The 15,357-nt window shown below is 40.0% G+C and overlaps 1 protein-coding gene across 1 annotated transcript; it reads left to right on the plus strand.

The window, feature by feature from the left end:
- The first annotated feature begins 1,439 nt into the window (after positions 1 to 1,439).
- Positions 1,440 to 14,005, plus strand: mn1a (meningioma 1a). The gene is made up of 4 exons (XM_051121329.1): positions 1,440 to 2,007; positions 2,257 to 5,412; positions 11,629 to 11,683; positions 13,729 to 14,005. Exons 2-3 carry the CDS (start codon positions 2,298 to 2,300, stop codon positions 11,637 to 11,639), a joined length of 3,126 nt encoding a protein of 1,041 aa, XP_050977286.1. The 5' UTR covers positions 1,440 to 2,007; positions 2,257 to 2,297; the 3' UTR covers positions 11,640 to 11,683; positions 13,729 to 14,005.
- The last annotated feature ends 1,352 nt before the right edge of the window (positions 14,006 to 15,357 follow it).

Below are 15,357 nucleotides of genomic sequence, written 5' to 3' on the forward strand. Positions count from 1 at the left end.
TAAGTTTTGATTAAGAATATGCATTGCTAAGAACTTAATTTACACAACTTTAAGGGTGTGTTTCTGATTTTTTTTAATTTAATTTAATTTTTTATTTTTTTGCATGCTCAGATATTCATATAGTTGTATCTCAGGCAATTATTGTCCTAGCAAACCTTACATCAATGGAATGATTATTTATTCAGCTTTCAGCTGATGTATAAATCTCAATTTCAAAAAAATACACCCTTTTGACTTGTTTTGTGGTTCTGGGTCACATTTTTTAAAAATGAAATCTATAACGTCAATACATGTATTGCTAATATTTTTAGGGTTAAATATCTTAATGCAAATCATAAATCATCTTAAAGGCTTCATTTGATTTCTGCATGTAATTTGTGCCACAGAAACATGTCTACTGTGAATTTCTCCTAGTTTTCATCATCGTTTGTTCCTGCCAGCAGCACTAGATGGCACTGTTCCGCTTTGCCCAAGAAACAGGTAACGATTTCTTATAAAGACCAGAGGGACCTACAAAACAAGTCTTATGGCTTTCCATTTATTATCCTTTTATTAGTTAATTTCTTCAGTCATACCTATCAATAAATGGCCACTTATATTTCACCATAAAACCTTTCAGTAGCTTAATGGTTGTATCATTCCGTAGTGGGTTGGCAGGACACAGTCTAGTTTTGTAGTATAAGGTTTTTATTTCTACAATGTTGTAATCACTATTCATTAAACAGCTTTTGTTGTAAAGATAAATAATTTGACCCGTGCTGCAGCAGTGGGTTCTAAAAATACATCACAATCACCGGTTACTTACAGGAAATTAACCCTGAAGACACATTCATTATCTCTGGCTGCCATTCGTCACAGCTTGAAAATGAAGCCCGTTTCATGCATCTGCTAATTTACTAATTAACTGCTGCATATTTACTACAGTATCTGTGTATAAACGAATATAGCTGTTTTACATATGCGGGATTTGAGACTGACTGAAGATTTGCACTGTTTCATTTGAATGTAAAAGATTAAAAATGCATGGCTGTATGTAAATAAAAGATCAATTTTTTTTTTGCACGTAGAGTAATTAAGCATTTTACATTTTTTGTTACCTATTTTTATTTACACGTTCTGGTATATAAATTATTGGGAGAAAGAAATCTATATTTCATGTACGGAATTTAATATAAATGAAGATTAAATTGTTTTGATATTTTATGAGCTAACATGCACTACAGCCTAAATAAATCCAGCTCTACTATTTGTAAAATGGAGATTGAATCATGATGGTGTTTTTCATTATTTCTCTATTATGTTATCTATTAATACGTTATATACATCTCTTTTAGACTTCCTTAAGCGAATCCCCGCCCCTTGTGCGTCAGACCCCGCCCTGGCGCACGAAACCCCGCCCCCTGCGCATGTGTGCCTGTGTCGGCATTGGTGAGAAATCAGCGCTGGAACAGATGAGGGAATGTCAAACTTGTTGCCGATGCCCGCGGCTCGACACATCCGACTCAAGGATAAATGAGAAAACCCTCCTGGAGCCAGAAGCATTAGATGGAACAGCGCGTATCTTATGGACGGTATTAAAGAAAATGGCGATTAATTTTTGTGCTGAATACATTTCATACTGTGACAACAAAAGGGATCCTGGGCTCTCCAGTTACTAAGCGTGCGCGCAGCCACAGCGGCGCATTGAGTCTCCTCGCAGGACTGAACGCAAGCGCGAAGTTCTCCTCAAAGAACCGTCGATTTAATGCATTTATCTACTTCGTGTAAGTGTTATTAATATCGAATAATTAGTCGGAATCGCGCGCATTGCATTGGAGATGTGAACATGGGACATGTGCTCTGCGCGCTGGTTTGCACTCCTCTGGATTTGTGTTGAACGACTTGAGGACGTTACGCATCGAATAATGATGTAAACGAGGAGTTTTTTAAGATGTGCATTTTTCAGGGTCGCTGCTCTAAGGATATACAAAGAGGAGTTCGCGTTTTTACGCTTATGCTGGAATTGAGGTACTTCCAATTGTCATCAGATCTCTTACTTTCGCATCATTAAATATTTATCAGTAAGCACATGCATGTGAAACGTAAACTTTATTTATTTATTTTTCATTATTAATTATTATATTATTGAGAATATATAATATTTAGATTTTTAAATCGGCTGGTAACATATGCTCCTGAAGACACAAAAGAAAAAAAAATGTAAGTACAAAAACAAAAAGGATTGTTTGGTTCAACTGTGTCTTTTTTTATTTGCAGTGACGAACAAACAAAAGGAATTTAATCCCAGTGGACTGAAAATGAACTCTAATTATAACACTGCCGGATTTCATATGAAAGGGCCGTCGGTAGCCGTGGAGCCGATGATGGGTCCACTAAATGAATCCCCCATGCAGGGACTTAACTTTGTCTCAAATAGAGACCAGTATGGATTCCAGACTCATGGCCATGGGGATATGCTCGCTATGGGAGTTCAGCCACAACATCAACTCCACATGCAAGGACCGTTCAACCATCAACCTCCTAACCACGAGCAGCATTCACATCTGTACCAGGACAGCGTCCCCTCTTGCCTGCACGGGGACAGACACATGGGCTTCAACAACGGCAACGCAGGTCACCCGCATATGTTTGAAGGAGGATTCGGTCAGCAGCTCGCAGAGGCGCAGTCACGAGAATGCATCTCGCAGCAGCAACAGCAACAGAGAATGGCCGCCATGCCCGAGTTTCAACCGCACGGCCATCCGAACGGCAACCACGCCGTTCCAGCGCCGTGTCTTCCTCTAGACCAGTCGCCAAACCGCGCCGCGTCGTTCCACGGCCTGCCGTCCTCGTCCCCTGAAACCCACAGACTTGAACATTACAGGCTTTTCCCACAGGGCAGGATGGGGGGATCAGAGCACTGTTTTCCCTGTGATCCTCTGACGGGGAATTTCGATATGACAGGATTCTCCACCGCGGACTCTTCAGAGCACAAACTGCCCTATTGTGAAACAGGGAACCAAGTGGTCGGGGGTCACTTTTCCACTTGTAATCGAAGCGGTTCCCGAGGGCCCATGATGGGCGGCTCTAAAGTCGACCAACAGCTACCTCAGCAAAACGTGTTTTCGGACCGATTCGGGAACCGGGGGAAAATGGATCCGGGGGTTAACGCTAGACACCACCTCATGCCCCAGCAAAGACCGGGACCCGTCCCCAGGCAGAACCCCGGTTCCCCGGCCCTTCCGCGGTTTTATCACACTCCGGACTATGTAGCGAACAATACGGACGTTCAAGGCGGCGGCCCGATGGCCCACGTTCAGCACGGCCACCTGGACCGGCCCATACATAGACTGAACAACCATAGCATGCATCCCTTCGGGGAGCCGGTGTTTGATGTCCCCCAGCTCGCCCCGCAGCCCCCACATCACCCTCACCTCAGCTCGCTGCCTTATTTGAATATGGCAAAAAGGCCACGGTTTGATCTCCCGAACGGCTCTGCTGGGGAGAGCTGCAGCCCCCTGAGCAACAGCTTACATAATCGGCCCAATCTCGAGAACCACCTCTCACCCTCGGCTTTCCCCTCTCCCATGGGGGACTTTACATCTCATGTGACGGATGGGTTTCCATCAGGCCCCCTACCCTTGAGCTCCGGCCCACAGCAGCAACAGCAGCAGCAGCAGCAGCATCAGCAGCGGCGGCAGAACGCGGCGATGATGATCAAACAAATGGCATCGAGGAGCCAGCAGCAGAGAATGAGACAGCCCGACTTGCAACAGTTAAGTCTCCACGGGGACGTCACGTCAAATGGCATGGTCTGCCGAGGCCCTCTGGGTAGTGTGTCTCAGTCCAATTTTGAGAAGAAGCATAATTTTCATGGAAACTTTGACAGCCCCCACCTACCTCAAGAAAACTCATGGTTTCCTGAGCCGCAGCAGCATTGTAGAGAAACAAACACGCATGCCTTGGAGCAGGCAGAGAACGGACACAACATTATTTTTAGGCAAGGCGTCACAAGCATGGACATGCAGTCTTTGAATTCTCCGGGAGCGCATCATCCGTTCGAAAATAGCGTCAGCAATCCTCTGCAGATGCAGTCTCCCGACGAGGGCACCATGCAGCCGGGCGCACCCGCGGACAGGAGGCCGGCCGAGTTCGCAGGCATGGCGATGAGGAGGCAGCACAGCTTCCCTCCTGGAGGGCCGAGTCAACAGGGAGCCCCCCAGAGCAATCCTCCAGGATTTAGCTCCTCTCCAGGGAACTATCCCGCCCATCCCGAGTACCTCTCCAGCCAGCACCTGTCAGTCAATAAGCTTGGGGCCCTCTCTTTGGGGAATTTGAACAAAGCCAGTACAAAAGACAGTGTGTTTGGCCAAAGCTGTCTGGCAGCCCTTTCCACAGCCTGCCAGAATATGATCGCCAGCCTTGGGGCCCCGAACCTCAATGTGACTTTTAATAAGAAAAGTCAAAATGAGGCCAAACGCAAAGCAGGTCAGGTTGAGCAGGACATAAATAGCAGTGGCAGTAGCGGCCCAGGGGCAGAGTATTTCCAGAGCAATGCTTCTCAGAATAGTCAAACGCCTTGCTCTGGGAATAACAACAATACGACGGCAGGTCAAAGTGGTACGGGCCAGATGGCGAAAAGGGAAGCGAGCACCCTTTCCCCGAATGACAACATGGAGTCTGGATGTGAGGGGAAAATGGCAACAGGCAAGGGGAGGGGGAAGAAGAGGCGCGACAGTGGCCACATCAGTCCCGGAAACTTCTCCCCGCCATGCGGCGGTAACCCCGTCGTCAGTCCCGGTCAGCAGAGCTCCGCTTTAAACGTGGGCTTGGAGGGCCGTGGCAAGACCCCCGAGAGGTCCCTGGTCTCACCATCCTTCGGAAAGCCCGACCTCGCCACCTCGATGGACAGCGGGATCCAAAGCGTGGGCAAGTCGGATGGCGTTTCGCCGTGCATGGATTACCTGGACGAGGCCAGCCCCAACTACAGCGCCGAGGACCCGAGGCCTTGCAGGGCCGGCGTGAAGTGCAATTCGGAAAACAGGGCCGGCTACGGTGACAACCCGTGCATGGAGCAGGTGCGGACGCCGCTGAGCAACCCGGGCCAGGACGAGGTTCATCCTCTGGAGATTTTGCAGGCTCAGATCCAGCTGCAGAGACAGCAGTTTAGCATCTCCGAGGACCAGCCGATGGGAGGCAAAACGGGCAAAAAGGCTGATTGCCAGGCCAGCGTGAACGGAGAGTGCGCCCTGGCCAATTCCAGCCCGGTCACAGGCAAGGGCCCTGTGAATACCATTGACCTTGACTCTCTCATGACAGAGCAGCATGCCACCTGGTATGTCCCTGGCAACAAGGCTCTGATAGAGGACCCCGGTAATGACAAGTGCCTGGGATTCTGGGATCGTGCACGGGGCCAGAGTGACAACAAAGAAGGTAAACTTCATTGACTTGCACTGAGAGCATGATGAATTGGTGTTTTTATGGACTGTTGAGTTTACTTTGATGGCTTAATGGTTGAATAATGAACAACCCAAGGTAGCTTAACCTCAGGCACAGGGACCCATTTACAACTAATCTGTCACCCAGAAGTGAGCTTTAATTAGCACACTTTAAAACACTCAGTCTTGAGCTGACACAAAACAGGATGCAAAATAATAATTAACTCACTGACAGCAGAGAAAGTTTGTTTGGCTCTGCAGTTTGCAGTCACAATGAAATATGAAAGTAAATATATAACTAATTGCATAATACTATTGGATTTTATATATATACATGTAAATATAAACACACACACACACTAGCAGGAAAAAACACAGCTATTATTTTTATATTAATACTGATTATTAATAGCATTAGTACTAATATTTCTGATATTATTAAATACATTTAACATTATCCAAAATGTTTTCATTCCAGTTTATTTGTACTTACATTTAAGTTTAATCTAACTCTAACACAAAGAGGATCTGTAGTTAAGATTTTAATGAGATTTAAGCACATTCAGATCTTAACTACAGATCCTCTCTGTGTTAAATCTAAGTGCAAATAAAAACCTCCAGTAACCCGTGCAGTTTTCTTCTGGAAACACTGCTGCTTTTAGCAAAATGTCTGCAGTGTTTAATATGTTCCTGGTAGCCTGAGTGTTTTTACCCCAGGCTTTCTTATCAAATTATTTACTGGAAACTTTACACGGCTGTTCAGATGTATTGTCAACGGTATAAAATATCAGTCAAGAGCATCGTAGGTCACAGAGCTCCAGTTCCTTGAATTTCTCGTTGAATGCCACGGCAAACACACGGGTGTTATTTTGGAAACAAACGTTGTCTGAGGAGGTTAGAACAGCCAAGTTTGCGATTAATTTGACTGCAGGCACGTTAGAGCTCGCAGTGGCGTTATTAACCCGTGAGGCCTGACAACAGCGCTGTGCGAGGGTTAAACGCAGGCGTTAGGCGCGTTGCCAAGATTCAGTGTTGTTTTACCTCAGAATTCTCTTTCCTGTCACTTCACGCCTCATGATTGGTCCCGTCGGTCCTGTAATTGTGCGCCTTCAGATATGTCATAATCAGATGTGTGACATCGTATTCGTGAGTGGACGTGTTTTATTTGCACGACAGCCAGGGTCAGAATTATTTTCTTAACAGGACTCGTAACTTAAAACATCCAAATGCTGTAACACAGCCAGTTGCATGGTATTCCCTTCACAAAAAAAACACACCAGAGACCACAAATCTGTTTTTGCATTTATCTCTATTTCCATCTTGTGCACCGGGTATTGAGTTCCTTACTTTATTTTTTTAAATTACATTTTTCTAAAATGCAGTAGCTTTCTCTCTGTGCACATTGGACTTTATGAAGTTTTGCAGCAGTTTTGATCACAATAATGTGTTGAGCTGTTTTTGTTTTATATGCTTTATATGATTTTTTTTTATTTCATTTTAACAGCACAATGGAAGATGCTTACTGTATAAAACTTTGCAATAATTTCAGGGACGTGATTTAAATGCATCTCGACCAAATGTCGAGCAGATGTAAGCTGAAGAAAGCACGTTATCAGAATGCAGTCCGATCAGAAAGCTCACACTCTGAGCGTTTTTTTATTTATTTTTTTTTCCCACTATTTTGCCTAATAAATGGAGAAGGTTGTCAGATGCAATTTCTCAGACGGGGCTGTCGGATATTCTGACAGCTTTGTGGCTCTGAGAATAAACACTAAAGGCCAGAACAGACAGAAAACAAAGGAGAAGATGCAATGGTCTCCTGGGAAAATGAGTCAAAACAACACTCCAGAAACAGGCTGAGAACACAGGTATAGGGATGCGTTTTGTGAGGAAGGGACGTCAGTGATGTGAAGAGAAAAGAGGGCTTGATATCTGTGTGGAAAATATCAGCAAACAGTGTACACTCCAAACGCTGTGTAACTTGCAGATCCTTTACAAAAATGAGCTTCCGTGTCTTTGAACGTTTTCCCTGTTTGTCAGAAAAGCCAGATATCTCTGTGGCTCTGGATAAACAAATTTGTAAACAGTGTACACTCTGTGCAAGTTGCATCTCCTAAAATAACCATCAATGCCTTTGAACGTTTCCTCATTTATCAAAAGCACCATTTGTTGTAATTGTGGCTGTCATTTGCATGCAATATAATTAAATGCAGTCAGTTTTACAGCTAATATCTCCGGTTTGCATGATGGATTGCAATTTGAGCATTGCATGCGCAGATGCACACCTTTCTATGGGAGTGTTTGTTTGCCGAGCAGAATTAATTAGTGTCTTCTTGTGTCCGTGTGATACACGGCATTTTTCCGTGAGGAATGTCAGGGTGGAAACGAAAAAAAAAGCATGATCTTGTCTTGGCATGTATTGAATTCCGCTTTTGCATTTTGTCAAAGGACAGGCCTGTATCGTCAGAGATGCATCGCTTTGATTTGTGCATCATCTCTCAGTGCTAAACGTTAAGGAACAATTTCTGTCATTGTTTATTCACTATCATTGTGTCCTTATTTGGTTAAGCATAAAAGGAGATGCTAAGCAGAATGTGCATGCTGCTCTTTTCCATAAAATAAAAATAGATGTTTTTATATCCATACCTCAACATAAAAGTCTTATTTGCAATATTCAATCTCATCATCAATTCTCATCAAAGCTCTTTTTATTAATATCACCCAGCTTTAATCCGCTAAATGCAGCTAATGCATGAGGATATTATGAACATTAATTGTTATAAATTTCCTGTGAAGAAAACACTGTTTATCGATAAAAGTGCTATAGAAATAAATTTGACTTGACCTGACACAAATATCATTTGTAGTCACATTTTCAAAATGTTTTTAATCAAATACAACCACTAAAGAGATTTGGGAGCTTCTTTTTTTGTGAAAAGAAAATAGCACTGTTTGAATGACTGTGAGTAAATTCTAATTAATTTTAAATTAAATTTTCATTTTTGGGCTAAAATAGTGTTTTAAAGAAAGGAGATATTAGGCAGAAAGTTCAAGCTGCTCTTTTCCATAAAACTAAAATGGGTGTTCATATTTTTATGCCACCGAAAAAGACAAAAAAAATCTCATATGCTATATTCAATTGGTTAAAAAACATACAAAAAAACATCAAAACTCTCTTTATTATTCTGTATTATCACCTAGCTGCAATCTGCTAAAGGCAGGTATAAGGAATTAAAACATAAATATTAACATCATGATTTTCTGTAAGTAAAAATGCTTTGAAACAGTATATATTGAGAGAAGAACTATACACATGAATTTGAGTTGTTTAAGTGACTTGAGGGAGAATAAATAATCAATAAATTTACATTTTTGGCTAAAATACTCCTCCAAACATTAAAAATTGCTGTGAAAAAGAAGATATTAGGCAGAATGTTCAAGCTGCTCTTTACCATTGTCTTGCTTTAATCTGCTAAATGAAGCTATAAGGAATTAAAATATAACAAGTAACATCATGATTTTCTGTAAATAAACATGCTTTGAAACAATGTTGAGAGAAGAACTATACATGTGGTGGAAAGAGGAAGATTTTTTGTGTTTAACAGAAAGTAACGAAAATAGCATGAGTCTGAATGACTTGAGGGAGAATAAATAATGACTAAATCTAAAATATAGGCTAACATACCTCCTTTAAATAAAATCTGCAGTGAAAAAGGAGATATTAGGCAGAATGTCCAAGCTGCTCTTTTCCATAAAACAAAAATGGGTGATTTTTATACCACCAAACAGACAAAAAAAAATCTCCTATGCTATATTCAATTGGTTAAAAAAAAAAAACCCCCAGCAAAACTCTCTATGTTATTCTGCATTGTCGCCTAGCTGTAATCTGATAAATGCAGCTATAGGGAATTAAAATATAAAAATTAACATCATGATTTTCTGTAAATAAAATGCTTTGAAGCAGTGTATATTGACAGATGAGCTATACACATGAATTTGACTTGATTTGACTCAAATACCATTCATAATCAAAGAAAATAGCATGAGTCTGAATGACTTAAGGGAGAATAAATAATAACTACATTTACATTTTTGGCTAAAATACTCCTTCAAATATTAAAAATTGCAGTAAAAAAGGAGATATTAGGCAGAATGTTCAAGCTGCTCTTTTCCACAAAATTAAAATAGGTGATTTTATACCACCAAACAGACAAAAAAATCTTGTATGCTATATTCAATTGGTTAAAAAAAAAAAATCAAAACTCTCTGTATTATTCTGTAATATCGCCTAGCTGTAATCTGCTAAATACAGCTATAAGGAATTGAAATATAAAAATTAACATCATGATTTTCTGTAAATAAAATGCTTAGAAACTAGCATGAGTTGAATGACTTGAGGGAGAATAAATAATGACTAAATGGCTAAAATACCACCTTTAAATATAAAAACTGTAGTAAAAAAGGAGAAATTAGGCAGAATATCCAAGCTGCTCTTTTCCATAAAATAAAAACGGTTGTTGCATTTTTTTTTTTTTTTTTTTTTTTTTAAATACCGACAAGCTAAAATAAAAGTTTGAAAATTGGCATCACAACTCTCTATATTATGCAATATTATTATCACTCTAATTTCCTAAATGTGACTATAAGGCATGAAGTTAATATAACCATTAACATAATTTCTGTGAAGCTGCTTTGAAACAATGTGGAGTGTGAAAAGTGGTGAAGGAATAATTTTCAGCCTTGGCGGAGGTAAAGAGTTCTGGTTTAACGGCAAGTGAAGAAGAGAAATAGAAAATGGCGTGAGTTGAAGGTTGAGTAAATGATGACTGAATTTTAATCTGAAATGCATCTTGAAAATGTGTGTTTTGTGGCTGTTTTTGCAGCGTCGGGCCCGTTACAGATAGGTCATCGCTCAAGCTCAGAGCCCAGATGTAAATTTTCCGTGTCACCTCATATGTTGTTGTTGTCATACGTGTCTCTAAGATCATTAATGTTTCTTCTTAGCAACCCCACCCAGAGAAACACAAACCAACAAGTTTCTCCCCCCTCATTTGTAAGTGACCAGAGCCTGCCTGCGAACGGCATATGGAGCAGAAGGGTGTTGCTTTTCCAATGCGTACGCTTTAGTGCATGTGTTGCGCTGGCCAAGAGAACACGTCTAAGAGCCAGACAGAGCAGTCAGCCATCCAGACAGCAGTCAGCCATCCAGACTGGGCCCCACAGCTGGCCCGCTTTCCCAGCCCTTCCCCTCTCCAGATCCAGGCCCGGCGCTCATGAAGGCGATCCCTGTCCGCTGCGCGCCGGCAGAGGAGGAGGGGGGGAGAACGGCCCCAGGGCTCTGATGTGAAACTCCTTTAGTGCTTTGGGCCCTCGAAAACTGTGAAAAGCTCTTTCATATCCCTTGGCCTGGGTCCCGCGCTCTCTTTAGAATATTTTAGAATAATTTCATTCTAATTTGTCAATGGAAATTCAAACCATATAACAGCATATAAAAACAGGTTCTGGAGGGACTAGTTTATGTAAAAGAGCGCGCCGGTGCCAAGCTATTTCCACGCTCTTGTGTGGGGAGGCACCCACTGCGTCCCCTGCAGTTCTGTTGGCTGCCGTTGAGAGACTCGCAATGTAAGCGCTTAACAATGATATGGACACAATCCCGGCGTTTGAGTAATGAAGTCTGCACTGTCGGGATGATTCGCAAGATGGAGTTTAAAAGAGCAGTTCGTGCAAAAACGAGCGTTCTGTCATTGTTTACTCGCCCTCGTTTCTTTCCGATCCCTAGGGTTTCTGTGGCGCACAAAAGAGACTTTGAAGAGCGTCCTGGCTGCTCTTTTCCACATTTTGGATATGTATAGTCCATAATTTTGTTAGTGTCTAATCTGATTACATTCTGATAATGTGTTTTTTTTGCATCTTACAATTGGTTGAGATGTCCCTGAAATTATTGCAAGATTTTATCTAAAATATTTACCAACAGTCTGTAAAAATGGAATAAAAAATAATCTGCCGAAATGTAATTTAAATGCATTTAAAAAGTGCTCCATTAATAAAAAAAAAAAAAAAAAAAAATATATATATATATATATATATATATATAAAAAATAAAAAGCAGATGACAAAATAAAAATATATTATATTGAACATATATATTTTTATTTTGATTCCAAACATCTGTGATGCAATATTAATGTTTTTCTCTTCTGTCTCCTCACAGGACATGGGTAGGAGCGCTCCTATGCTGGCTCTCCTTAGCGTATAACTAAAAAAAGGTAAGACAGTCCAGTCTATCAGATATCTAATCAATCAGTCTGGTTTCAGAAGTAAAAATGCTTTTTTAAATAAAACTTTCCAGGTCTATTTGCTTATGTGATTTCAAAATCTTGAAAAAAAAAAAATCATGTTTAGTAGCCAAATTCTGTGTGAAGATCCAAGAGAACGATCCACCAATCAGAGAGCGCACTGTTACCATGGAAACAGAATTTGCTCCAAAAAAGCTCATCAGTCACCGCCCACTCCCATGAAGCTTTGCGAATGATGTAATCAAGTCAGCCTCCTTAGACTGTCAAACAACTTGTATGCTAGAATGTTGCAAAAAACTTTTTAATGGATAGTATATCATTTTATATATAATGTTGTTTATAATAGATGATTCATTGTAATCATTAATTTGTATTAGTTAGCATTTGTTTATTTATTTATTTATTTATTTAAGTTTAATTAAAATATATTTAAAATCATACATAATGTTTTTAGTATTATTTTAGTACCATTGAGAAACTATTATATTTTTAAATTTTTGTTTTTATTTAAATTTCAGTTAAATTAAATTAACACTTTCTTGAATAATTATCTATAATTTTTTTTAAATTAATCTTTTAATTGTATTTTTTTTTTTTTGAATGCAAATGCTAAATATTTCCTTGCCAACTAGCTGAAATTAAGCAAGTTTAAGTTTTTTTTTTTTTTTTTTTTTTTTTTTTTTTTTTGGTGTAATGAAAATTATTTTTGTGGTTTTAGCTAACTATAATAACCCTTACATTATGATTTTATACATTTGTACCAGTGTTTCTGATTTGAATATGTCATTCGCAATGCATCATGGGATATTAATTCCTTTGAATCAGACTTGAATTTCGACTCGCTTAATTTCCACGGAACGAGCCGCAGCCATCGCACCATCTGTCTCCCGCCATTTTTTATTTATTTATTTATTTTTAATTTAAATTGTTTTTTTAATTTATTATAGTGACTCAAGTTAAACTAAATGAAAATGAGAAATGATTTTTAGGTTCTCAAATTACTTATATTTAGCAATAAACACTTAAAAGATATAATTCTAATATATTTAAAATCATAATGTTTTCAATATTTGATTCATTGTTATTTTAGTATCACTGAGGTACTGTTATATTTTGCATTAATATTTAGAATTTATTTCTGTTTTTATTTATTTAAAAAGTCATTTTTATTAGTTTTTGCTTTTTTAAAAAAAATCTATATAGTTTTTATTAATTTTTAAAATAGTAAAACGATTAATTGTGACTAATCGCACCTAAAATAAACGTTTTTGTTTACATAATATATGTGTGTACTGTATATATGGATGTATATATAAATATACATGCATGTGTATATATATTGAATAAATGTTATGTTATATATTAAAAAATATTTATATATAATATCAATTATATGAATATAAATATATATATATATATATATATATATATATATACACACATACATACATGCATGCATGCATGCATGCATGCATGTATATACATTTAGTATCATTGAGGTACTATTGTGGTTTTTATTAATGTTTTATTAATTTAAAAAAATGTCATTTATTGGTTTTTGCTTTAAAGAAATCTATATAGTTTTTATTTATTTTATTTTCAATTTTAATTAAACTATCTGCAATAAAGGTTTTTATATATGTTCAGTTATTATTTGTATGGTTTTATTTAACTATAATAACGCTTACATTATGACTTTATACACTCGTGCCAGTGCTTTTGATCTGAATACGTCATTCGCAATGCATCATGGGGTATAAATAGTTTTGAATCAGATTTTGTAATGTTGTCGGTTTGGGTATTCTTTCAAATGAGCAAAATGCTTCGCAAAGCGAGGCCGCGCGCGCCCGCCGTGATCTCTACCGACTCGCTTAATTTCCACGGAACGATCCGAAGCCGCCGCGCCATCTGTCTCCCGCCGTTTGAGCGCGACGGCTCCCGTTGCTATTCCTGCGAGCCGTCGGCGGCGATTCCATGGCGACAGGATGACTGACATGTGTCGCATCTCTCCACAGGTGCTGCACGATCTCGCTGTGAGGGTGGGGGTGGGACCTGGAGGAAGCCACCCGCGGTGTCCGGAAACCTCGGGACGCGGGGGTGGGGAGGGGGTTCGGGACGGAGGGGCCCCTGCTGTTCCTCTCACTTCCAGATGCGACTTAAACTCATCCAGAACAACTCTAACCACTTTGGGACCTCGCTGGCTGCTTTCCGTAACTGTAAGGATGAGGGCCGGCTTGGTGTTTTCCAGCAGTAATTGGATACTTCTTTTTTTTTTTTTTTTTTTTTTTTTTTTTTTTTTTTTTTTACTAGCCCCAGAGAAACCGCAAACTCTCCGGGTGTCCGTAGAGCGAGTCTTCGGGCCAACAGAGTCTCTTTAGATTGACTGGAGACGAGAGACAATGGGATACAGGAAATACACAAGCACACCAGACTGGAATCTTGGACAGCGAGGCTCAGTTGCTTTTAGTGTATTTTTATCTTCTATAAAGTTCCATTTTTGCTGGGATTACCTCATTTTTTTGTGTTTAAGACTTGCAAGTGAGGGTTTAACTAGTTAGTACGAGAGCGTGTGCGCCGCTCTCTCTATAAATATTTATTATCCCTGTTTGTTCAGCGAAGCTCCTTTACTCGTGAACTTCTAATCCATCTTTTTCGGTTCCGTTATCTTCTCTCTTTTTTTCACTTTATTGGTGGTTTTGTTTCCAAGTCCCCGAATTCTGACAGCGAGCCGCCGTCCAATAGAGACCGAATTCCTTCACACGAGAGGGAAGCGGCGCGTTATAAAGCTTCCCATTCTCCGAGGTCTCCAGCAGCAGGCTCCGTGTCTGTGGTGGGTCAACCTTTTGACTTTGAAAGGCCAGTGGGGGTTCTGTCCTCTCCCTACTGTTTTTGGAAATTTGATATTCACCCTGAGAACATCCCTTTGTGACCTGCCTGGCCGGCATCGGAATGCCATTGTTTCAAGTCGAAACTCTCCTTTGCTTGGGTTTTCCCTCTTTACCAAGCCTCCATTGAGACCCTGAGCTTCCCTCTGCCTTTAAACCAACTGATGGTGAATATGTTTAGTCGGAATTGGCAGGCTATTCAAGCGAGGACAATGGTTGGAGACAAAAGACTTTCCTTTTAAGAAAATAGGTTTTCTTCTGGAGAGAAAAAGGTCTTTAACCAATTTTTGGGTCTTCGACACCTCTCTGTTTCCTTGTTCTACCTCTTTTTTCTCAGTTTTTCTCTCATTATTGTGATATACACGAAGCTTAAAGTGAAGTTATTTGTGCCCGCAGAGTTTTTTGTAAATAACCTGTATATTATGAATCACTTATTAACAATAAATATGTTGTAAATTATGCCTTTTCCCCCCGATTCCTCCTCTGTCCTCCTGTCATTTCATTAAATATTTTCCTCCGAAATGTGGCGTTCTTCCCAAGAGAAAGCCGAAATTAGCACGCTCTCCGTAGCCACCGCTTGAAGTTGGCGACGAGGATTGTTTTAAAAGTACGATTACATCCATTTTTGTTTGATTAGGGGGCACCGGGTTTGAGATACGCCTGAGAAACGCCATCTTTATGTTTACCCTGAACTAATCTTAAACAGTGGGAAAATACTTTCAGCCGAGAGCACGAGAGCGAGCGAGGGAGGGAGAAGTC

Source organism: Labeo rohita, chromosome 10, assembly GCF_022985175.1.
Source record: "Labeo rohita strain BAU-BD-2019 chromosome 10, IGBB_LRoh.1.0, whole genome shotgun sequence".
NCBI classification, from domain to species: Eukaryota; Metazoa; Chordata; class Actinopteri; order Cypriniformes; family Cyprinidae; genus Labeo; species Labeo rohita.